The sequence below is a fragment of the Myxocyprinus asiaticus genome, chromosome 32 (genome assembly GCF_019703515.2).
Source record: "Myxocyprinus asiaticus isolate MX2 ecotype Aquarium Trade chromosome 32, UBuf_Myxa_2, whole genome shotgun sequence".
NCBI classification, from domain to species: Eukaryota; Metazoa; Chordata; class Actinopteri; order Cypriniformes; family Catostomidae; genus Myxocyprinus; species Myxocyprinus asiaticus.
The window spans coordinates 8,850,001-8,874,186 of record NC_059375.1 but is presented as its reverse complement, the minus strand read 5'-3'; the positions used below and the strand labels follow the sequence as shown (position 1 = coordinate 8,874,186).

Sequence of the window (24,186 nt, the reverse complement as noted above, 5' to 3'; positions counted from 1 at the left end):
TTTTTATAGGCTACATATACATATATATATATACACACACACACACACACACACACACACACACACACACACACACACACACACACTACCATTCAAAAGTTTGGGGTCACTTGCCTGAAATGTTTCCCATGATCTTAAAAATCTTTTGATCTGAAGGCGTATGCTTAATTGTTTGAAATTAGTTTTGTAGACAAAAATATAATTGTACCACCATATTAATTTAATTACAAAACAAAAATGTTATTTAAAAAAAAAAGTTTTTGAAATGGATGACTTGGACCGAATAATTAAGAAAAGCAGCCAGTAAGTTCCCAGCATATAGATGGGAACTCCTTCAATACTGTTTAAAAAGCATCCCAGGGTGATACCTCAAGAAGTTGGTTGAGAAAATGTCAAGAGTACATGTCTGCAAAATCTAGGCAAAGTTTGGCCACTCTGAAGATGCTAAAATATAACATAGTTTTGATTTATTTTGGATTTTTTTAGTCACAACATAATTCCCATAGTTCCATTTAATTTATTATTCCATAGTTGTGATGACTACTATTATTCTAAAATGTGAATAAAAAATAAATAAATAAATAAATAAAGAACGAGTAAGTGACCCTAAACTTTTGAACGGTAGTGTATATATATATATATATATATATATATATATATATATATATATATATATATATATATATATATATTTTGTATATATAATTTTGTGATCGAAAAGATGGCTCGATGCTTCTCAATGCTTAACTGCAGCGCAACAGTTAGTATACAATGTGTATATTACTAATACGTTTTATTCGTAAAGTTTAAAAAGTGCTCAAGTCATACAGAAATAAAATGGCAGAGCTAGTGCAAAAAAAGAAGAAAAAAAAGAAAAACACCAACAAATAAATGGCAAATGAAAAGCCTAATCATTTTTGTAATTTATTTTTTTGGTAATAAATGCTAATGTCTGAAGAAAAAAAGCATAGTTTTACCTTGTCGGTGTAAGCTAGTTAGTTTTCTTGATTTTTAGGAAGGTAGGCCCGTTGAGAATCAAAATAAATTTCAAACGCGATTACTGAATCAAATGCACAATGTAACTGTTGCAGGGCAGTAGGCTATCATTGAAAATTATTCGTTTTTAAAATATATATATATATTTTTTTATTTGTATTAATAATATTGCAATTCACCTTGATACCATAATTTGTTTTGTGTGTTTTTTTTTTTTTTTCTTTTTGACGGTTATCACTTTCAATCTTTATTGTCCTTGGGAGGCATTTCAGTTGGTAGACAGCAGCCAATAGCTCTCGCAGTGTGAATGAACAAATTTTGCAGTCCCAGAACAGATGCCGGAATTTTTCCGGGATTAATCCTGGGATCTCTGTGTGAAAGGGGCTACTGATTTGCAAGATCATACACATTTATACATTTTGATTCAGGGATTTGTGCGTTTACAGGGCTTTAAGAAAATCTGATTGTCAGTATACAGTATTATTAGGCTTACAACTGAGGGTGCTCTAAAGTTGTAAGAACCGGGCCTGGATCAATATCATTATTAATAATAATAATAATAATAATTTGTTTATTTTGAACAGCACCTTAGGGCTCAAGGACGCTGTACAGAAATTACTCATAAAACATTAAACAGAGAAACATATAACAAATATACTGTACAAGACAATGAACAATGGGAGAGCAGCAAAGCATGTTTCAACCATCCCGTAACACCGTCAAGACCGCAGGTGAGACATGGTTGAGCACGATGAGAACAAACAGTTCCAGAGAGGCCGACAGAGAACACATACAACACATACATTGCGGTCCAGAGCAGCGCAGTCGACAACACAGTCACAGAGCAGTGACATGACCAAGCACAAACATTCTCGGTAGTATGTCACCGTTACACACCATAGCACTGGAACGATGGCAGCCATGGGAGAGAGTTCATAGCAAGGACATAGTTATTGCGCAAAAGAATGTAAGACACAAATGGTCCATATTTCTAGTCTTCTAATGCATTGCATACAGTCCATTTACATAACCAAATTCTAATGAATAGTCTATTTCGATATTCATTGACAGGGAATGGAATATACTGTATAATAGGTAGCAGACGGTGAAGAACTTCAAAATTAAACTGCACTTGACCCAGCCCACTAGCGCCTTGCATTCGCTATTTCAACAACCCACTTGCGCCTAGACTTAGTGCATGCTTGCAAGAAAATATCAAAACTTCATGGCCATGTATGATGTTTCGCATAGCGCTGCGGTTAAGACATAGTGCTCTTAAAATAGCTTTTTAATGTTAGCTTTGGGGTCGTCAATATGCTTGTGTACTCCTAAAAGACAAAATGATCTATTTAAACAGATATACACATTTTAAGTTTACAGTTATATTCATGCTGTTTAGCCAAAGAGGAACGGGCCCCCACAGTGAGCCTGGTTTTTTTTCCCTCCATTAACCAACATCTTTTGGAGTTTTGTGTTCCTTGCCACAGTTGCATTTAGTATGCTCACAGCGGGTCTAAATCCAAATATTATTTATTTATTTATTTTAAGGGACAATTTACAATCATGATTTTTTTTAATTAAACCGCACTATTATGACTCTAAGACATTATAGCTTCTATTTTTTTTTTTTTTTTGTTAAAGCATAATTTTCTATAAAGCTGCTTTGAAATGATTTGTTTTGTGAAAAGCCCTATACAAAAAAAAAAAAAAAAAAAAAAAAAAAAAAAAATGACTTGACTGCAGTCTTTCCTGTTCCGGAAAGCAGGCCAAAAATATTGATGACTCATCTTGCACAAATGAAAACCAAGCTCATCGAGCCATTTCACGTGGTCTTAATGTGAAACTGTTGTGCGTTTTCATATCTACAAAATTAACTTTATGTGAAACGGCTGTTCACAAGTCCGAATTTTCAGCATGACAAACATGCACAACAATAATTTCAACAGAAATTTTAAAACATTTGAATTCATACCAAGTCTGAAAGCCCGAATGCTAGTTTTTTTTGAATAATTCTTTTACATTTTCGATTGCCAAACAATTCATTCAGATATCCAAACTTTTACCAGAGTATAACAAAGATTCAGCACTGGACAACATGAGAACAGGCATTTAATCTACAACTCTTGGAAAATATGGATTTATGTTGATTATAATCTACCTGCAGTCCAACTCTGATCTTCTTGGTGAGTGCACCCTCAGGGAATGAGGCCTGGACCAGAGGAACCGTTATGCTGGACAGAACCCCTCCCTCTGGACCCATCTGATTACTCTCCTGTTTGATCCGGGACACCACTGCAAAGTACTGTGGGAAGTCCTTTGTGATGATCCGGCAGATGCGCTTCTGCTCCAGATCAGCTGGGCTGTCCAACTCTATGAAGTACATTATGAGTACAGAATGAGTTTGATCTGCACTTACTATAACATACAAGTATTTAATATTAAGTTACATTTTTAACAAATGTTCAATACTTTTAAGGTTTGTTCAAATCTCTAACCCATGGTATGAGCAATAGTGATGCACCACTAAAAAGTACGTGATTAGCAGAAATATTCAACAATCCAGTCACCAATCATGTTTAGTGCATGACTGATAAATTGGCCAGGCCGAATTATAAGCATTTTGAAATTTCGCCACTGGCTGAAAATGTGCTTGCTTGCTCGATTAACAGAAATCTGAACTTCAGTGAGCAAAGTTTCTGTTTCCAAATATTTTTGAGAGAATCTTTAGTTAATATTGTGTACCATACCTGCTCATTTAATATCAGCAGTTGCTTATGCTATAATTATAAACTGCATTATAATTCATATAAGACATAAATGAGATATATATTGGCATTATATCAACCATTGGCCAACCTGCTTTCTAGATAGTGCCATCAGCACTGCCCACTGAAAAACTGGCTAAGAAAACCAGTACTAATCATCATCATAATCATCATCATTAATATTTTCTAAAGGCTTGTGTGCTAGCAAGGTTGAGCACTGTGATGTTTTTCATAACCAACATTTTACCTTCATCCATGCCATTGAGGAGTTCATTGAGGTCTTCAGTTTTGCAGTCATAATGATGCTCTTTCCAAGTCTCTCCATTCTCACTTCTGAGCATGATGAGCTCTCGTTCTTTTCCTCTCATGGACCCAAAGTGAGGGATCTCCACAATTACAGGGCTACGAAAACACACCACAGGCCTTTAACAGTGGAACTTCTCACACTTACCAAACACAGGACGGCAAGACACACAGTGCTCATGATGACTTTGGTAAATGGTGACGACGATCATTCATGGAACATTAGTGCAAAGAAGGGGCACTTGGCAAATGATACATGACATGTAAAGGTCAGTTGCTTGCAGAGGTTTAACAGTCTGAACGCAAGGGGACAGATGCAGTGATGTTTTTACAAATGTTTTAGTTTAGTACATTTTTTTACCAAGTGTCACTGCTTCATGCTTTGAAATGAAATCCAAAAGTCATAAGATGCAAAATAAAGATGTACTGCAAAAAACAAAAAACAAAACACTGTTCTTAATCAGTATCTTAGTCCTGTTTTTTCTTCTTTTTTTCGGTAAAATATCTAAATATTAATAAAATAAGATAAACTCACCTGAGTAGCAAAATTTCCACAAGGCATTAGTTTCCAGCAAATGTATCTTGAATATATTATTTTGAATAATAATTTTTTGTATTACTGCTTAAACAAGCTTTTTGACATTTTAATTGTATGAATTTGAAATGTTAAAAAACGGTTACATTGTTATCACTAAGTGAAGGTCAACATAAAAAAATCTTGTTTCGAGAACAAGACATGCTTGATACAGAAGATGTGTACAAATGGCCCAAATTTATTAAGCTGCAAAAAAAATTCCCTCTTTCAACAAGCTAAACACACTTAAATATAGCATAAATATACTAAAATGAAGCAAAAAAAAAATCTGCCAGTGGGGTAAGAGAAAGTTGCTTGGTGACCATTCTTGAAACTAGCAGAAATATCCAGCAACAAAAAAATATTAATAAAATATTTATGGATCTTAAAAATCAGGAAGTCTCTACTTTTAATTATATTAAGCAATTTTAGTGCAGCTTTACAAATTTTCAAACAAATCAAAATCTTTTTGTGGATTAAGAATTGTTCTCAATCTTCATACTGAGCAATCGTATGGCTTCAGAAGACTTGAAATATTAGACATGAGTCATATGGACCACTTTTATTATACTTTTATGCCGCTTTTTGTCATTTGTGTCTCGTTTTAAGATCCATTAATATTTTTAATGGCTATATATTTATGCTAGTTTTAAGAATTCTTTAGTCATTTCCTTAACCCTCCTATGGTATTCGGTCATTTTTGACCGAAATAAATTTTCCTTGTTTCATAAAAATGGTTTCCTTTATCTGAGCAGTACAAAACTTTGTGACTTTTCTTCATTTTCCATCTGAACATTCCAAAAAATAAAAGAATAAATCAGGCTTGATTTGATAAATCTAAGTGGTCATAATTATTTATTTATTTATTTATTTTTTAAAACAACACCTTTGGTATTCGCGGGCAAAATTGACCAACCATTGTGACCATTGACCAAAATGAATGGGAAAGACCAAAAAACAGAGCAGTTTTTATTTTAGATCTGTCAAATACAATCAATAAATCAGCCACAATGCAGAATTTTTTTAAAGAAAAGACAGAAATTTCAGGGTGAGACTCTAAAACATACTCAGTGCAAAACATACAGACCCACTCACACACACACTTATGCCGAGTTTACACTACACGATTTTAGGCCCGATTTTCACTCGCCGACAGTTTTGTGGAGATCGCCAACAAAAGCCCAAAATCATAGGCAAATCGGAGCTCGCTCCCATGAGCGACGAACTTAATGTATGAATTATCAAAGACGCGATCTGAGAGAAGCGTCGACGCGTTGCCGATGTCAATGAGATATCTAGAATGTTAAATATCTGGACCTGTCTGCGATTCCAAATTGCGAAATATGAAATGTGTTTTGACTGATTACAACTGCAGCGTTGACCTACAGCCAATTAGAGAGCAAGAAACGGGGCATGGGAAGTTTCAGTGGGAGGAGTCCTGATGTACCTGCAACAGAACATCAACTAGCATGGCTGCGGTATCAAGAAAGTCTCATTGGACCGAAGAAATGGAGGAAAAATTAGTGGAACATTGGCAGGAGCACCAGTGCCTATTTTATGTTTCCTCTGAACTGTACCACAACCGGGTGGAGAAAGAGAAGATTTGGAGAGATACTGCCAAATCTCTTGGACAGTCAGGAAAGCAAATAGGTAGATTTTTCAGTAGGAGGTACTTTTTCATATTGTAACCAATAAAATATATGATGCCTTTACACATTATGTAAATGCGATTAAAAACATACACATCACATTCTGAAATGCATAACATATGATCATGCATTTGTTTTCGTATCTCGTATCACTTCTCGCGTGTACTCTGTTGTGAAACGTAAGAGTCGTCGGGGATTCGTCAATAGTGAAATGTTTTGTAATGTGTTCACCCCCTGTCGCCGATTCCTTGTGTAATTTGAAAACACTACGACTTCCATGACAAGACAGACAGTTGTGTAATATGAACGGTTCCACAATCCAACATCTTTGAAAGTCGTGCAGTGTGTAGGAAGCATTACACACACACACACAAATCAACAGGTGAGACTATAACACAGAGCTTTGTTTTTTTACATTTGTCAAAAAAACAAACAAAAAAAAACTATTAATCAGTCACAATGCTAAACACACACACTCAGAAATGAAGGGGTGAGATGATAACACTCACAATGTAGAACACGCGTGCGCACACACACACACACACACACACACACAGAACCAGGGCATCAGTAAGTGGAGCCCTACGGCCATCTTTAATCACTGTTGGCATTACAAGTCATCTGTTGTTTTCCAGCTGATGACAGCAATCTGACACACATACAGGTTTGCAAAATACATTTTTACTATAGAAAGTTTGAAATGCAAAATGTTTACTCTGATTTGTTTTATACTCTGAATTTTAAGAATTGTGCAGTTCATTTCTGTTTCTTGAAGTTCATTTTCTTGACATTATTATGCATTTACTTTGAGTTATGACATTTTTATGTCTGAAATAAATTATTGGTAGAAAATTTCTGATTTGATTGCAAGCTAAATGGCATAAACTGCGATAACTGACACTTCAAATCAATTTTAAAATGCTAAACTTTGACAAATAATAGTTTGACAGTGTCTAAATATATATCCAAATGCATATCTTGTGATAAAATCTAAAATTGTTACAATAAGCCATCAGACAACACAGTAGGTGGCTACAGCCATCTACTTGCTATTACTGGCATTTCATGGTTTTTAAGTCATGTTATTTATATTTTGTTCACCAGATGGCAGCAATCCGCCTCCAATTTATGTTACATGAAGGAAATATGAGAATGTAACATAAATTGGAGGCGGATTGCTGCCATCTAGTGAACAAAATATAAATAACATGACTTATAGAATTGTAGGTTCTGAATTTTTAATTTTCAAAAATGTGCTTATTTGTATATGCAAATTAATGGTAAAATTTGGAAATGTACATGTAAATAAGATCAAAATAGAATAAAATTCCAAAGGAAATGCATAACTTTACTGTTCTTCAGGGAAGAAGAAATTGTATAATTTTCATCATAAAAAAAAAAGGTTACACATCTAACACTTCCGGTCAAAAATGACCGTGAATACCAAAGGGAGGTGCCATTTTTCAATACCATAGGAGGGTTAAGTCATTTTTGCTTACCTCAATGGCAGATTATTTTTGCTATTATTTATATTTATGTGAGTTTTGCTTCTCACAGGAGGTTAAGAGTACCGATTAATACAGAATATACAGTGCATCCGGAAAGTATTCACAGCGCTTCACTTTTTCCACATTTTGTTATGTTACAGCCTTATTCCAAAATGGATTAAATTCATTATTTTCCTCAATTCTACAAACAATACCCCATAATGACAACGTGAAAGTTTGTTTGAAATCTTTGCAAATTTATAAAACAAAAAAAACAAAACAAAACAAAACAAAAAAATCGCATGTACATAAGTATTCACAGCATTTGCTCAATACTTTGTTGAAGCACCTTTGGCACCAATTACAGCCTCAGTCTTTTTAAGTATGATGCTACAAGCTTGGCACACCTATTTTTGGGCAGTTTCTCCCATTCTTCTTTGCAGGACCTCTCAAGGTCCATCAGGTAGGATGGGGAGCGTCGGTGCACAGCCATTTTCAGATCTCTCCAGAGATGTTCAATCGGGTTCAAGTCTGGGCTCTGGTTGGGCCACTCAAGGACATTCACAGAGTTGTCCCGGAGCCACTCCTTTGTTATCTTGGCTGTGTGCTTAGGGTCGTTGTCCTGTTGGAAGATGAACCTTCGCCCCAGTCTGAGTTCCAGAGCGCTCTGGAGCAGGTTTTCATCAAGGATGTCTCTGTACATTGGTGCATTCATCTTTCCCTCGATCCTGACTAGTCTCCCAGTTCCTGCCGCTGAAAAACATCCCCACCGCATGATGCTGCCACCACCACCATGCTTCACTGTAGGGATGGTATTGGCCAGGTGATGAGCAGTGCCTGGTTTCCTCCAGACATGACGCTTGCCATTCAGGCCAAAGAGTTCAATCTTTGTTTCTCATGGTCTGAGAGTCCTTCAGGTGCCTTTTGGCAAACTCCAGGCGGGCTGTCATGTGCCTTTTACTGAGGAGTGGCTTCCGTCTGGCCACTCTACCATACAGGCCTGATTGGTGGAGTGCTGCAGAGATGGTTGTTCTTCTGGAAGGTTTTCCTCTCTCCACAGAGAAATGCTGGAGCTCTGTCAGAGTGACCATCGGGTTCTTGGTCACCTCCCTGACTAAGGCTCTTCTCCCCCGATCGCTCAGTTTGGCCAGGCGGCCAGCTCTAGGAAGAGTCCTAGTGGTTCCAAACTACTTCCATTTATGGATGATGGAGGCCACTGTGCTCATTGGGACCTTCAATGCTGCAGAAATTTTTCTGTACCCTTCCCCAGATCTGTGCCTTGGTACAATCCTGTCTCGGAGGTCTACAGACAATTCCTTGGACTTCATGGCTTGGTTTGTGCTCTGACATGCACTGTTAACTGTGGGACCTTATATAGACAGGTGTGCGCCTTTCCATATCATGTCCAATCAACTGAATTTACCACAGGTGGACTCCAATCAAGTTGTAGAAACATCTCAAGGATGATCAGTGGAAACAGGATGCACCTGAGCTCAGTTTTGAGTGTCATGGCAAAGGCTGTGAATACTTATGTACTTGTGATTTTTTTTGTTTTTTATTTTTAATAAATTTGCAAAGATTTCAAACAAACTACTTTCACGTTGTCATTATGGGGTATCGTTTGTAGAATTTTGAGGAAAATAATGAATTTAATCCATTTTGGAATAAGGCTGTAACATAACAAAATGTGGAAAAAGTGAAGCACTGTGAATACTTTCTGGATGCACTGTATTAATCAAACTCACGCATTATAAATTTAATACAAATTAAAAGTCACCTGTTCTGGCCAGTAAATGGAGCAATTAAATTTAATAGCTGGTGTAAATTGGAGTATATTTGGATGCTTACTTTTTAAAATCAGAAACTGTCTAATATTTGATAACTAATTACCAAACTAAGGATGAAAGTGATAACATTAGACAAACATGGAACAATGGAAGAAACATTGAATGTATAGACAGAGAAGGTACCACGGAGAATTTCCTGTCTGAAGGCCCCCACACTCAAAACTACAAGAACTGCTAAATGGAATCATAAAAATACAATATAGAATGCTCAAAACTGTGAATGTTAGAGGGACTCTACCCTTTTAAAAACACTGATACCTTCTCTATAACTAAAAGATCAAATGATACTATCTCTGAGCATAAAAACTGTGCTAAGGCAGCAGCCAAGACGGCTTACACTCATGCTCACCAAGCACTGCGTTACCAGCCCAAACAGCCAGTGTGATTGACTTTCAGCGATCTATACAGTCACTAAAAGCTCAAAGGAAAAGGTGTAGATGAACGTAAAGGAAAAATCAGCTATGGCATTAATCAAATTAAGTGTCGAAATCAACATGAATTGCTGTGACTTCACTAAGCACACACTCCTACCCAGAAAATTTTGTTCCTCGTGGGCCAAGCTGCAGGATTCGGCTAACGTAGCTCTCACCCTCACTAAGAGAGGGAAGGTTTCGGGGTAGATGGAGTTTACTGAATTACATCCATGCAGCATTTAGAGGAACAAAAAGAAGGAACAACTTATCATTCCTGCAGGCTGGGATATTGACCTAGTGCTATTCAGGGTTTTTCCTGGGTCAAAAGAGTCTTCAGTTGTAGCTTGTGTACATGGTCGTCCAGATGTGCAAAGTTGGTTGATTACATAACTGCATTTACTTAATAAGTAACATAATTACTTAAGTTACTTAAACATGCATTTTATGTCTCTATATGTCCGCTGTGTTATATTTGATTATCTAAGCATCCAAAGCCTTTTTAAGTGCTATTGGGAAGTCAAACTAGCTTGCACTAACTGAGCACTTTATTAAGAACACATGTACACCTACTTATTCATGCGATTATCTAATCAGACAATCATGTGGCAGCAGTGCAATGCATAAAATCATGCAGATACGGGTCAGGAGCTTAGTTCATATTCACATCAACCATCTGAATGGGGAAAAATGTGATCTCAGTGATTTCAACCTGGCATGATTGTTGGTGCCAGACGGGTTGGTTTGAGTATTTCTTTAACTGCTGAACTGCTGGGATTTTCACACACAACAGTCTCTAGAGTTTACTCAGAATGGTGCCAAAATCAAAAAACATCCAGTGAGCGGCAGCTGTTGATGAGAGAGGTCAACAGAGAATGGCCAGACTGGTTCGAGCTGACAGAAAGGCTACGGTAACTCAGATAACCACTCTGTACAATTGTAGTGTGCAGAATAGCATCTCAGATTGCACAACACAACGAACCTTGAGGCGGATGGGCTACAACAGCAGAAGACCACGTCGGGCACTTTTTTAGGACCATAGTGTTCCTAATAAAGTGGTCAGTGAGTATATATCTGTACATTCTGTAGAACACTAGAAGTTGGGACTGTGCTTCTGGTGAAAATGTTAGTTTTCTTTCTCTTAACAGATATTGTTTTTCTTTTATGCCCTTCATGATGTCATTTCTTAGAATATCTGAAGGCAAGCCAAGTATTTTTCTGGTAGCTTGGTTCATAAATCATGGAGGTCCAGGCTATAAAGCCCTAGATTTTTAGGGCTTTTTAACTGTAACAAATGTTTTAAAAAAGGCCACTGCCACAGGGAAGACCATAGATAGCTCCTTAATATCATGGTAATGTCAAGGTTTAAAAAACAAAATCTAGTATGTGTCAAGAATAAATAGTAGCCTAAACACATTAAAAACTATACCTACAACTCCTACAGTTGTAATGAAGTAGACTTCCTCCTCCCCCTAAAAGATTATTTAATATGAATCTACAATATTTTAAATTTTGACAATAAATTGTAAAAAAATTAAAATTACTACAGTTAAAATTATGAAGTCCTACATCAAAATTATGATCAACTGTCTTCAGTGTGCTGATGTGTGACTTGAAAAGCCTTCTAATTTAGCTCTGCGCTATACAGTCCATCGCATCCATTCCACAGCGCTTCAAAGTGTGCCACACAAGTAACTGGTCCGCAATGCGCAATTCAGTTGTGAAGCGCATTTAGTGCTTATTAAATAAAATCGTAGAAAGGGTGGGAAATCACAACAAATAAAACTAAATTAGCTTTGGTTGACCAAAATTTTGCTTGGGTGGCACCACAAATGTTGAATGCAGGAAAAACACTGTAATTCCAGTAATGCTGGCTCTTTTAGCAGTTCTCAAGAGTTTAACAAAATTCAAAGTTATCTTAATGGGGAATTTTGAGACTACCTGCAGGATTCCATTGTTGGAAAATAGATAGAGTAAATGAAGGGGTGAAATCGAGTTGTTCTACTGTACATTGCTGAAATTGGCATGACAATGGTGGGCAAAGCTGCTCTGTCTCGCTACTAAAACACTTCACTGACTACCAAACACAGATGGTTTCCATGGAAATGATCAGGAAAAATAGGAGTCGTAAAGAGTAAAAATGATCAGGACTTACCCCAAAAACTGTGCCCCTGCAGGGCCCACCTCCACCAGCCTGCTTGCCAGCCCCTCGCCCTCCACCATGGGCGGCAGGGATGCCAGCTTGTGTCTCTTAACCAGGCGGCACGTGATGCGTGTGGGTGCGGTGCACTTGCGCGGTGGGATGATGATGCGCATACCATTGTGGCGACTTCCTCGCATGGAACCGCCACGGGCGTCCACCATGAAGCTCACCAGAAACCTGCAAATGAAAGATAAGATGAAGAGATACTTTTTAAAAACATTTTAAAGTTGGGGTCCGGGTAGCTCAGCGAGTATTGACGCTAACTGCCACCCCTGGAGTCGCGAGTTCGAATCCAGGGCGTGCTGAGTGATTCCAGCCAGGTCTCCTAAGCAACCAAATTGGCCTAGTTGCTAGGGAGGATAGTCACATGGGGTAACCTCCTCATGGTCGCTATAATGTGTGGTGCTCGCTCTCAGTGGGGCGCGTGGTGAGTTGTGCGTGGATGCCGAGGAGGATAGCGTGGGCCTCCGTGTGCGCTATGTCTCCACGGTAACGCGCTCAACAAGCCACGTGATAAGATGCACGGACTGACATTCTCAGATGTGGAGGCAACTGTGATTCGTCCAGTACATTTTTTACCTAAGATTATTTTATTGTTAATACACTAAAAGCACTAACGGAATTTGTGGATATCAAGGTAATTAGGCATAAAAAATGATATATAAGAGATGGAGTAAGAAAAGAAGGTGGAGTTTGCCAGTGCAAAATCGCTGTCACGATACTAGGGTGTTGTGGGTGGTTGCCAGGGCATTGCTATGTGGTTTCTCAGGAGTTTTTTGAGTGTTGCTATGTGGTTGCTAAACCTAAAATATTGACGTTGATAAAAAAAAATTACATTTGAAATGGACACATTATGCATCAATTACCCTTGTACAGAAAACTGATAGTTGTAGTACCCCACGAACTACCTAAAAACACAGATGTCTTACCCTGAATGAACGGGGCTGGACACCAAGTTTACATTATCCAGAGTGTCTGGCGTCCAGCTGTAGCGCCTCAGCGGGTCAGTGTTGTACTCTTTAGCTAAAGCCAGGTGCTAAAACACAGAACAAAAACAAGCTTGTTCAGAACCAAACAAACAACTCGTATTTCCATTCAGTATAGTTTTGTGGTGAAACATAATAAATGGCCTGTGCTTTTACAGGATCAACATGCTACCGTATGAGTCTGGGACTCTGCTCTCTGCTAGAGTGCAATTAACAACTCAACAACACAATTATCACCTCATCTTGTGGGTGATAATGAGCCCGTTTACATGCACACCAACATGCTAATAACTCTCTAAAATCAGCTTAGTTAAAACATCTGACAAGGCAAGAAATCCGCATTTCCATGACATTTGAAATAATCACGTTATTCTCTGCTTTTGACTTCAAACCAGGAAGAGGCATGCGCTCAGCACATGCGCACACTGGATGAGATGGTAAGAACACCGGTAAAGGTGTTTACATGGCACGCTAAAACGGCGTGATGGGCAAAAATCTACCCGTGTCGACCTGTTTATTCTTACAGCATTTATGACCTTTATGCCGATAAAGGAATGCTGTTTACTGTGTTTACGTGACCACACACGTTGTCGGCTTATTAAGCATAATCGGTGTAAGAACGTGCATTTAAACGTGCTCATTGACAATGAAAATCAACAAAACAACATGCAGGAAAATAATACTTAGAGGTGGGAGATGATGGAATAAAAACACCGATGCAAGACCAAAAACAGCCAAAACAATGTGAAAAGCTTAGCTGTAAAAATCATACAGAAAGAAAATGTATAAGAACCCAGGAAGAACCTTGTCCGAAGACCAGAACATAATATAGCACCAGCAAATGCATCTCGTGGAGCAAAGCTCATGTTTGCCTGAATTGGGTTATTGATTGGGAAGGGAATCTCACAAAGAAATGTCAGTCAAATTTCACCCCAGAATCAAAAAAAGAAAATTAAGCTTTGGTTAAGATTTTTTGCATTGTCTACACATCCTGTAAATTGTCCCTGCTATCTGACTAATGCCATCTTGTGCTATCGGAATTAGCTTGCTGATGATAATGGAATTTTGGTCAAATACATGCTATTTTCTGTGTAAAAATGTACAAAATTTACAATATGCATCAAATGGTTAATATATGTAAATGTATATGACTGAAACAGCAACCGCCAACAAAGAAGCTTTTTTTTTCCTCCCCTTTTCTCCCCAATTTGGAATGCCCAATTCCCAATGCGCTCTAAGTCCTCGTGGTGGCGTAGTGACTCAATCCGGGTGGCGGTTGAGCACGTTACCACGGAGATGTAGCGCGCGTGGAGGCTTCACGCTATCCTCCGCGGCATCAACGCACAACTCACCACGTGCCCCACTGAGAGCGAGAACCACATTATAGTGACCACAAGGAGGTTACCCCATGTGACTCTACCCTCCCTATCAACCGGGCCAATTTGGTTGCTTAGGAGACCTGGCTGGAGTCACTCAGCACGCCCTGGATTTGAACTCGTGACTCCAGGGGTGGTAGTCAACGTCAATACTCACTGAGCTAGCCAGGCCCCCAACTAAGTAGCTTTAGAAAAATTAGCATTTAGAATTAGCATTCACTACAGAAAACATACTCTCATGCGCCTTGTTGAAATTTTCATATTTAAGATCATTTCAAATGCACATGAAGGCCAGCATAAGTCTAGAGGAAGTTAGCAAAATGTCCGATATCGCAGCACTTTTGAGTACATTTTCCTCACAAATTCTCATTACTTTAATAAGAAAAAATACAGGGGCCTGGGTAGCTCAGTGGTAAAATACGCTGGCTACCACCCCTGGAGTTCGCTAGCTCGCTAGTTCGAATCCCTGGGTGTGCTGAGTGACTCCAGCCAGGTCTCCTAAGCAACCAAATTGGCCCAGATGCTAGGGAGGGTAGAGTCACATGGGGTAAAACTCCTCGTGGTCGCTATAATGTGGTTTGTTCTCGGTGGAGCGCATGGTGAGTTGAGTGTGGTTGCCGCGGTGGATGGCGTGAAGCCACCTGGTAAGCCATGTGATAATATGCGCGGGTTGACAGTCTCAGACGCAGAGGCAGCTGGGATTTGTCCTCTGCCACCCGGACTGAGGTGAATCACTATGCAACCATGAGGACTTAAAAGCACATTGGGAGTTGGGCATTCCAAAATGGGGAGAAAAAGGGGAAAAATCCCTCTCCCCCCAAAAATATAAGAAAAAATACAGTTATGCAAAAATGAAAATAAATCTCTCTGGACACATTTTTGTTAGTTCAAATCAGTACCATGATGAATAAAAACGTATTTATTAGGCACAGACTTTTTTCACTAAGCGGTAGATGCTATTTGCACTAAGTGTAAAGTTACTTAAAGGAATGTTTCAGGTTCAATACAAGTTAAGCTCAATCGACAGCATTTATGGCATAATTTTGATTGACATGCACAAAAAAATAAATAAAGATTCCTCATTTATTACAAATAAAAATAATTATAATACACTTCCAATAAAATGAATGGGGCCAGTTTATAAACGTTAAATATAAACAGGTTCAAAAGTATAGCCACAAGATGTAAACATTACTGTATATGTGTTAACATAATTTTAATGTGATAAAATCTCTGTTCTGCATTAATTTAGAGTTTATAATTTTTATTTGCATGTGCAATTCTGATCTTGCAGGCCGATTCTGAGCGATATACTGTATAGCGGAGGATGCAGCAGACCACCGTGATCAGACACACACTGCCAGGACTGTACAGCATCACTCTGAACCAGACACCTGAATCATCTCTTAAACATGCAGAAAGTACACTTGACTACACTGCGCATCCAGAAATATGCCAGCTTCCATGCGATCTATAATGAGGCTAACTTACATAGAAAGGAGGCGTATTTGCGCAGAAAGGAATGACAATAACTTATAACAATAAATTTCAGTGCTGATTGCGCTTGCTTAAGATAGAATGTGGGTGATTAGCAAATAAGACGCAGCTTTTTGTGCTGAAACTGCACGTGTAAAAATGGTGCAACTGTTTAGCGAAATCGCCCCTCGGTATTTTAATGTTAATGAACTGGCCCCATTCACTTCCATTGTAAGTGCCTTACTGTAACTTTTTACAGTAGCTTATTTTAATAAACGAGGGACGAGTCAAAATAATTTTTTGTAGTAATTAAAATAACTTGTATTGAACTCGGAACATTCCTTTAAATAAATAATTCATTTATTCTTATTATGTATTTGTTTTTTGCAATACATTTGTTTTGCACATTTCCGCAGGCCATTGACAATTGTTGGAAATCTTAATGGTCTTAAAAATAGGCTCTTTTTTATTTTTTTTTACTTTTTCTTTTGATTTCAGTGTAAAATATGACACATACACTTCCTGACAATTTCATGAGATTCACCTTGGGAAACAATGCAGAATACGTCAGTGCATTTAATACCTTATTTATAGGGTCAACAAGGATGGGCATATTTTTACATAGGCCCTGAAGTTTCTAAAGAGAAGAGACACATTTGTAATCACTTCAAATGCACTGATAAACCAAATATCAGCAGTACTGACTCAACAGCAGTGGCAAATTCTCAGGGCCAGCAAAGCCTTCTCTGCTGGCCTAACATGCCAAATAAAAAAATATTTTTCATCCTTTCATTCTCAATCACCTTTTTGCCTATGTATTTTTAATCGCTTTCCACTCTTAATTAATCTACAAACAAATAGAGAAAAATAAAAAGTTTATCCAGTCAGAATTTATTCCTTGATGCTTACAAGCAAAGTGTGACAACTGTTTCACAAATCACATGCCCGAAGCAGCGCGTGAGTTCGAGCTCTACCCCGTCAGGCCTTCAGAATTTCCACAGAATACCTCAAAAATGTAAGTGAATAGGCATCTAAGGACAGATTGTCAGATTCATCAGCCAATCAGATTGATTTATTTGTTCTTGGGGGGTGTGGTCTTTAGGATATTTCTCAGTCGAGGCCTTCTAGCTGGCCTTGAGTGACACAATCACGCTTTAAGTTATGTACGTAACTTGAAAGCGAAGAGCGCGAGATCTTGCCGATGAGTCGACTGTCATTACTGCCGCTATCGCCATTGAGAAAGAGATCCTTATGGATTTACAAACACGAGATGTTCTGCATGACCGTGCGATTGTTTAATTTATCAAAAAGGAAAGGAGGGCTGATTTTCACTTCAAGTAAACTGATAAGTGCTTTTTGCATTGTTATAGCAACATCAGGAGTTTTCTAAGTGTAAATTAGGCTGCTTGAGCATTCAGTGTCGGATCAAGTTTTGAAAAGTAGTGCTGCGTTCCATTCAACTCGGAAAGTCAGATTTTACAACTTCCTACTAGGAAAAGTGCAATGGAATGCATCTTGAAGTCAGAATTACAATTTGTAGGCTCGTGCAGAAATTCTCAACTCCGAGATGCAGGGGCATGATGTCACACAAACATGTTGACACTCAGGGAGATATACAAAGTAAGTGATAAAAATTCACTTTATTAAGTAATATCGATAAATGAGTTTGTTTCCAAATTACATGATATTAAAGCTTGTTTAACAAATGCCTGCAGAAACAGGTGTATAAAACATTATAATCTCTTTTGATAATCGTACACCTAAAGCACAAATGCTAGTGCTGCAGCATTGTTTATCAGTTGGGTTGATAGGAGACATCTCTAATGAGAGTCAAACACCTGCTAAGCTAACGGGAGCGTTGCAGTTCCGAATATCAGGGAATGGAATGCATTTATGGTCGGAGATATCAAGTAGGAATATCCCACATCCAACTTGAACGCAGCATAACCGTGTACCCTGACGAAACGAAATTTATTGCAAGCAACATTTAAATCGCAAATATTATTAGATAGATTTTTCCAGGTATTATAGACCTCCTTGGTAGATTCATATGAAAAATTATGATTCATTCATTTCACAAAACAGTCATGCTGCAGGTAAAATTAGGTTTGCTTGAGCATTAAGTGTCGTTTCAAATTCTGGCTTTCCTGCGTGGATGTGTTTTTTAAAATGTCAGTTGGCATTACTAGTTGACTGCCACGTAATGTATGATAGGCATATGGCATCTTACTCATTGTGAAACTGTTTTCTTAATGGCATGAATCACACTGCGAGACTTAAAATGCACGGCCCGCGGCTGCTCAACAGTGACAAATAAAACGTCTTGACAGACTTTCCTCTTAATACACTGTAAGTGGATGCTTCAACCATGTAAGTGTCTTCTACTGTGTGAAAACTACCCAATAAACCTGCTTCACTGAATTGGACATCATTCTGGCATTGGTGATTTGAACTGTTCAAACTGATGGCAGAACACCACAAATTATGAACTTACCATATAAAGACTAAACAAAACAACAACACAACTGACAGTAATAATACAACACAGAATCTATTGAAAATGAGAGGGCATACCGTTTCCTTGGTTGGAGCCAGGATCTCTTCGATCATCATGCTGTCTCGGGTGAAGGAGCTCCGGTTGAGTGTGTTGGACCTATCCGAACTGAAGGAGCGCAGGCTGTTGGCATTTACATTAATACCATACAGTGCAGGGGAGTGACAATGAAATACACACAAAACACACACCAACATACACACACAGAAACAAAAAAACACCCATTATTAGCATGTAACTTCCAGGGAAACTGATGCACAATCACAAAAGTCACAACAGAGTAGACATTTGTTGTGGTGATGGCTTAAACATTGAGAGAATACAGATGTCTTGACAACATTAAAAGATGAGCAGCATCCTAAAATTATATGCTGGTGAAAACTTGTAATCAGTGAATGTACAGTATGAGATAACAACTATGTTTAAAACAGTCAATAATACACTGTAAACCAGTGGTTCTCAAAAACGATAAAAAATTATGTTTTATTTAAAGTAGAATTTTTCTCATTTTTGATCCATTTCAATCATAGTACGAGATGGCAAAATCATTAGAAATTGTACGAGTTGGCTCATTCAAAAATGTACGACTTTTACCCCATAGAGGAAATTAAATGAACCAACAAACAGTCTTATTATGATTTTTCCTAAGTTTAACCCCTAACCCAAACCTAACCTAACTGTAAAGTCTAACCCCTAAACCAAACTCTTAACCTAACCATTATTTTAATAGGAAAATCAATGTTGTGAACCACGGAAGAAAGTGAAACATCAGGGTTTTGAACGGGGCGTTCTTAAAAATGTTCCTAAGTTGAAGGCCTAACCCAAACCCCAAACCTAAACCTATCCATGGTTTAAATAGGTAAATACTGTTAACACGTTGTTCTCTATTGGAATAAAAGTACAAATTATTATTGCTTGTCATGAGACTATTTTGGGAGAATTCGAAACCAAAATGTTATTCCGTGCACTAAAAAGAGAGCTGCAAAAAAAAAAAAAAGTGACAAAATGATCTACAAAAGAGGAGAGATATTATTGTGTTTGCTCTCAAAGTAAGCATCTAGATACACCATTTTTTAGATACTGGATTCAGCACTCAATTTGAAATATGGTATTGAGTTTCAAGGGCTTCTAGATAGAAGGGAGAGGCTTTAAGATCAAATTCCAAAATATATTTAGTATTAATGTGTTTGAATTGGATAGTAAATATTGTAATCCTGTCTGAAAGATATTATTGTGGTAGATGTGTTTTTTAATGTGCTCTGATCCTTCCACATATCTGCAAAGGATCTTGATTTATGGGAGACTGGGGCTAGTTGTCACTCAGCAAAACTGTCAAAAATGCTATATCTTCGTAACAATAAGATTTGCAGTCAAGTCACATTTCGCAAAAGTATTTTTTCTAATCATCGAATAATCAAACGACACTGCCATACAATAAAGATTTTACAGAAAGGGTTATATGTGTTCTTAGGACAACTGTAATTTTTATGAATGTCAGGTCGGAGCATGTTGTTACATTTTTGTCAGGGCAGGTTGTCATGTGTTTTAAATGTCATAAAGTTATACAATCTATTAATTACAAAAAGCCTATAATAGGGTGTGATTTAAAGAGAGGTGTAGATTTTGTTTTGGTGTTTGTGACAGCAGGCTGATAGGGAAACATGTTCCCCCCAATGTTCAGATGAAACCTACGCCACTGTTTTAGTGCCAAGTTCCATTGTGACAACTTGCACTACATAGAGTGACAATATGCCCTGCTATTGGGGCATGTTGTCACAAAAGGAACTGTCTCCAGGGCAAAAACAGTGAAAATGTTCGGTAGTATTTTTTTTTTAGCCAAGACTTCAAGAAATGTCACTATACAGAAACTGACTTTCAAAAATAAACCCACCCCGAGAAGTATTCTTTGGAGTAAACTAGCCCTGGTCTCCTTTATCGTAAATACTGGGCAACTGATATTGATCAAAATATGGCATTATTTTGCTTAAGACTGCGCTCAAAGAGATTGTTCAGTGCTGAAAAATGTGAAGGAAGGCTGTTGTGACCAGATGCTACTTGGATGGTCTCATTTGATCATTTGGCCTGGCATTTGGCCTGAAAAGTTTGAGAAACACTGTTGTGAACAATCCAACCATACAAGACAGTTGTGAAAGAAGTTCAGAAGTTGGTTATTGTATATTTCTTGCCTCTGACCCAATTCCCATTTGCAGTTGTGGGAAAAAGTTGAGGCCAGGTGCATTAATGCTGACTGAGCTAATGTATGCATGCTATTTCCTGAGGCTCTGACCAATCAGAAATCAATATGACACGGGAGTTCTCAGATTCTGCTCTCAATTCACAGTAAAATCTGGCACAGCTTGTTGCCACAGAAGAATGTGTTTCTTGTAAACTGCGGACTGAGTTTGTTGCTCTTATCAGTGACAGGGATTTGAATGAATGAAATTTGATTCAACTGATGTTAGTTTCTTCAAGCATCCCTGGAAGCTACATTAAGAAACCATTTAAAACTGTAACACAACTCGAAGGGACAAAAACTAAATGTTTACAACAGTCAGACATGAAACAAAACTTAGCAAATCAAGTTTTGCACACCAAACTGTCAACACAAACCTAAAATTAAAAATTAAACCATAGTCCACAAACAACAAGAATGTAAATTCATTATCAAATAAAAACAACAACATATAAAGCACATTTCACGACAAGAATGTTCCACGATGTCGTTAGCGGGGGTGGAAAGGTCAGAAGTTTCATGCCTTCTTACCTGACTTTAGGACTATGGTGAGAGTTTGGAATGGGGTGGAGCAAGAGGAAGAACAGAGGAAATTGAATGCAACCAATCAGAGAGAGTGTTCAAGCAGAAATGCAGTGGTTGAATGAGACAGGCTCTCACGTCTGGGGTTGCTATGTGCTCTAGTCTCAGAGAGAGATGTTGAATCGTGACCCATGGATTGCTACTTGCTATTGCTGTTCAGAGGCAGATAGTATTAGGGGGAGGGATAATTGCATTCTAGTAAGCATTTGATTTGACAAAAGTTTTTATACGCCCTGAGGCCTTGTTTACACCTGTTATTAAGATGTGTTTCGGGTGATCCGATCACAGGTGCACAGGCGAGACACAGCGTTTACACCTGGTTGTTGTATGCATCTCTTTTGAACACTTGTGTTCGGATTTCGAGAGGAGGGTTTCTGAATTCATGACGGCATACATAAATCACTACTTCAGTGTGTTACTGCATGATAGTAAAGCACAAAAAATTTAAATAAAAAAAATAAACCAAACATGATGTTTAGAGCAGAAATCTCAGAAATTCAGCTTCAGATGTGTGTGCTTCTCATCTATGTCACTGCATGTTGATACTGAAGAAGTTCTGTGGAGTTCTTATGAATGTAGAGTATATGTATGCGTTTTATCATATTTCATGATTGGACGTTTTTTCAGTTTAAAGCGGAAGTAATTGGCAAAGTTTAAAACTCTTATTTTAAGGCAGTGGTTGATTGTCAGGTGAATAGGCAGCGCATGTTGCTTTTCAAACGCATTCGAACGGATGAGCTTTTACACTACGAGCCCAATGTGTTTACATGTGTTTTCGACCACCTCCGAATTTGGTTGAAATGGACAACTCTCAAAATGTTTCGGACCTCATTTACACCTGCCTTTGCCATGACGATCACACAGAAAATTGACACGCTGCTTCCGAATGTTCATGTATCCTAAAATCGACCCTATTCTGCCTAATTACTGACAAGCATTATCCCCAATCAGACATTTTTGCATCAATTCAAATGTGTACGTCTCCCTATGCCGTTACTCTTAGCACATTGCGCATGCAATCTCTGAGACTTGGGTTCAGGTCTCATGGAAACCAGGAAGTAACCATGTTCACATAAACTATGGTGAGGGAGATTCTGTGGTTGCATTTTATCTTTACATTAAAATTTTAATCCACTGACGGTTAGGTTTAGGTTTGGGTTAGGGGATAGGATTAATACAACATGCATTCTTGAACTCGCTTTTGGTGCCACCCTGTGGACATTTCACCTCAACAATACTTCAAGCTTCGGCCACTAGGGGCAGTGGTTTGAATTTCGGTAAGCTTTAGCGTTGTCCCATTTCAAAGGAATCTTAATACCAGGTGTAAATGGAGCTGAGAGTTAGATGAGTCATCAATGTTTGTAAAATTGTACATTTTTTAGGTGTGTATCTGCTAAAAAATTTTATTTTGTCAACTTTTAGAAGTACACTAGTATACGAGTATACACTTCAATTTTGATTTCATGGGGCCACATAGCATTTAAATGACTACAAGCTACAGACTAGACTCAAAATTAAGCATTTTGCACAACTTATTCTTCTCTTTACAGAGACACTGTTTGCTATTAAAAGAGTAACAGCACTTTTAAATTGCTGATCACAAGTCATTAGAAAATAAGGTGCTCTATCTGTGACAAATGCTTGGGGCAACATTACTGAATAAAATGTTTATTTCCTGTGATCTGTTTTGCAGCGTAAGTGTAGTTTGAAATCTCACTCAACCCTTCAGATTATTGAACAATGTCAATCGTGTTTTTGTTGAGAGGAAAATCCCCTGCAGCCAGTTACATGTAGGTTAAACATTAACAGTGGCCTTCTCTTTCAACAGCACATGATCCTGAATCAAACGATGACAGCAGGCCATCAACACACAATGTAAATGATGAGCGCACAGCCTTCAGATAAGACAGGAATCAGGAACTAACAGCTGGGAACTGCAAGGATGAATACTCTCCATTCATTGATAGAAACAGCTCCTTTAAATGATAGTTAATTATACCAGTGATAAACATACAATTTCTAAAAGACACGTTCATCTTATTTGTAAAGAACTGGTTCATCCAAACATGAAAATTCTGTCATTATTTACTCACCCTTCATTTGGTCTCATATGACTTGCTTTTATCCATGGAACAAAAAAACAGAAACTTTGAAGAATGACCATGCAGCTCTTTTCCATACATCGAAAGCATACAGAGGCGGTGTTGAGTGTAATCTGATACAAAGTAATTAGTTACTGTAACTGTTACATTACTTTTAGAGTAAAAAATGTAATGAAACACATTACATTTAAAATTCTAGCAATCAGATTACGGTTACTAATGTTAAATTAAGTTTTTTTTTAAGTACATTACTTGTACTACACATTTCTAAAATATTATTATTTATGTAGAATACATATAAATACAATTTATGTGTATATGTATGTCTGTTTGCATTTTTTGTGACAGCTGAAAGTTGTATGTCTCCTATCGAGTCATTGTGAGAAAGAAAAGTGTATGACCTGCATGCGACAATGAACAAAGAGGAAATATAGACATTATTTTGAATTTGTTGAGAAAAAAACTCGATCGATGAAGTAATCAGCTAAGTAATATGATTACATTTGTGAAAAGTAATTCGTAATTTGCAGTGGACTACTTTTTGAGTAACTTACTCAACACTGAATAGGGGCTGTTGAGTTTCAAGAATGCCCCCCTCCCCCCAAAAAAAAAAAACAATCGCTATAAAAGTTTCATAAAAGTG

The 24,186-nt window shown here is 37.8% G+C and overlaps 1 protein-coding gene across 2 annotated transcripts in view; it reads right to left on the bottom strand.

Annotated features, from left to right (window-relative positions):
* LOC127423362 (ankyrin-3-like) overlaps positions 1–24,186 on the bottom strand; it is a 211,160-nt gene that overhangs the window by 39,701 nt on the left and 147,273 nt on the right. For both annotated transcript variants that reach the window (XM_051667608.1, XM_051667607.1), the window contains exons 26-30: positions 18,647–18,749; positions 13,164–13,270; positions 12,187–12,411; positions 4,009–4,163; positions 3,155–3,366 (exon numbers count right to left, since the gene is read on the bottom strand). In XM_051667608.1, the coding sequence (XP_051523568.1) occupies positions 3,155–3,366; positions 4,009–4,163; positions 12,187–12,411; positions 13,164–13,270; positions 18,647–18,749 (802 nt within the window). The remainder of the gene's footprint in view (positions 1–3,154; positions 3,367–4,008; positions 4,164–12,186; positions 12,412–13,163; positions 13,271–18,646; positions 18,750–24,186) is intronic.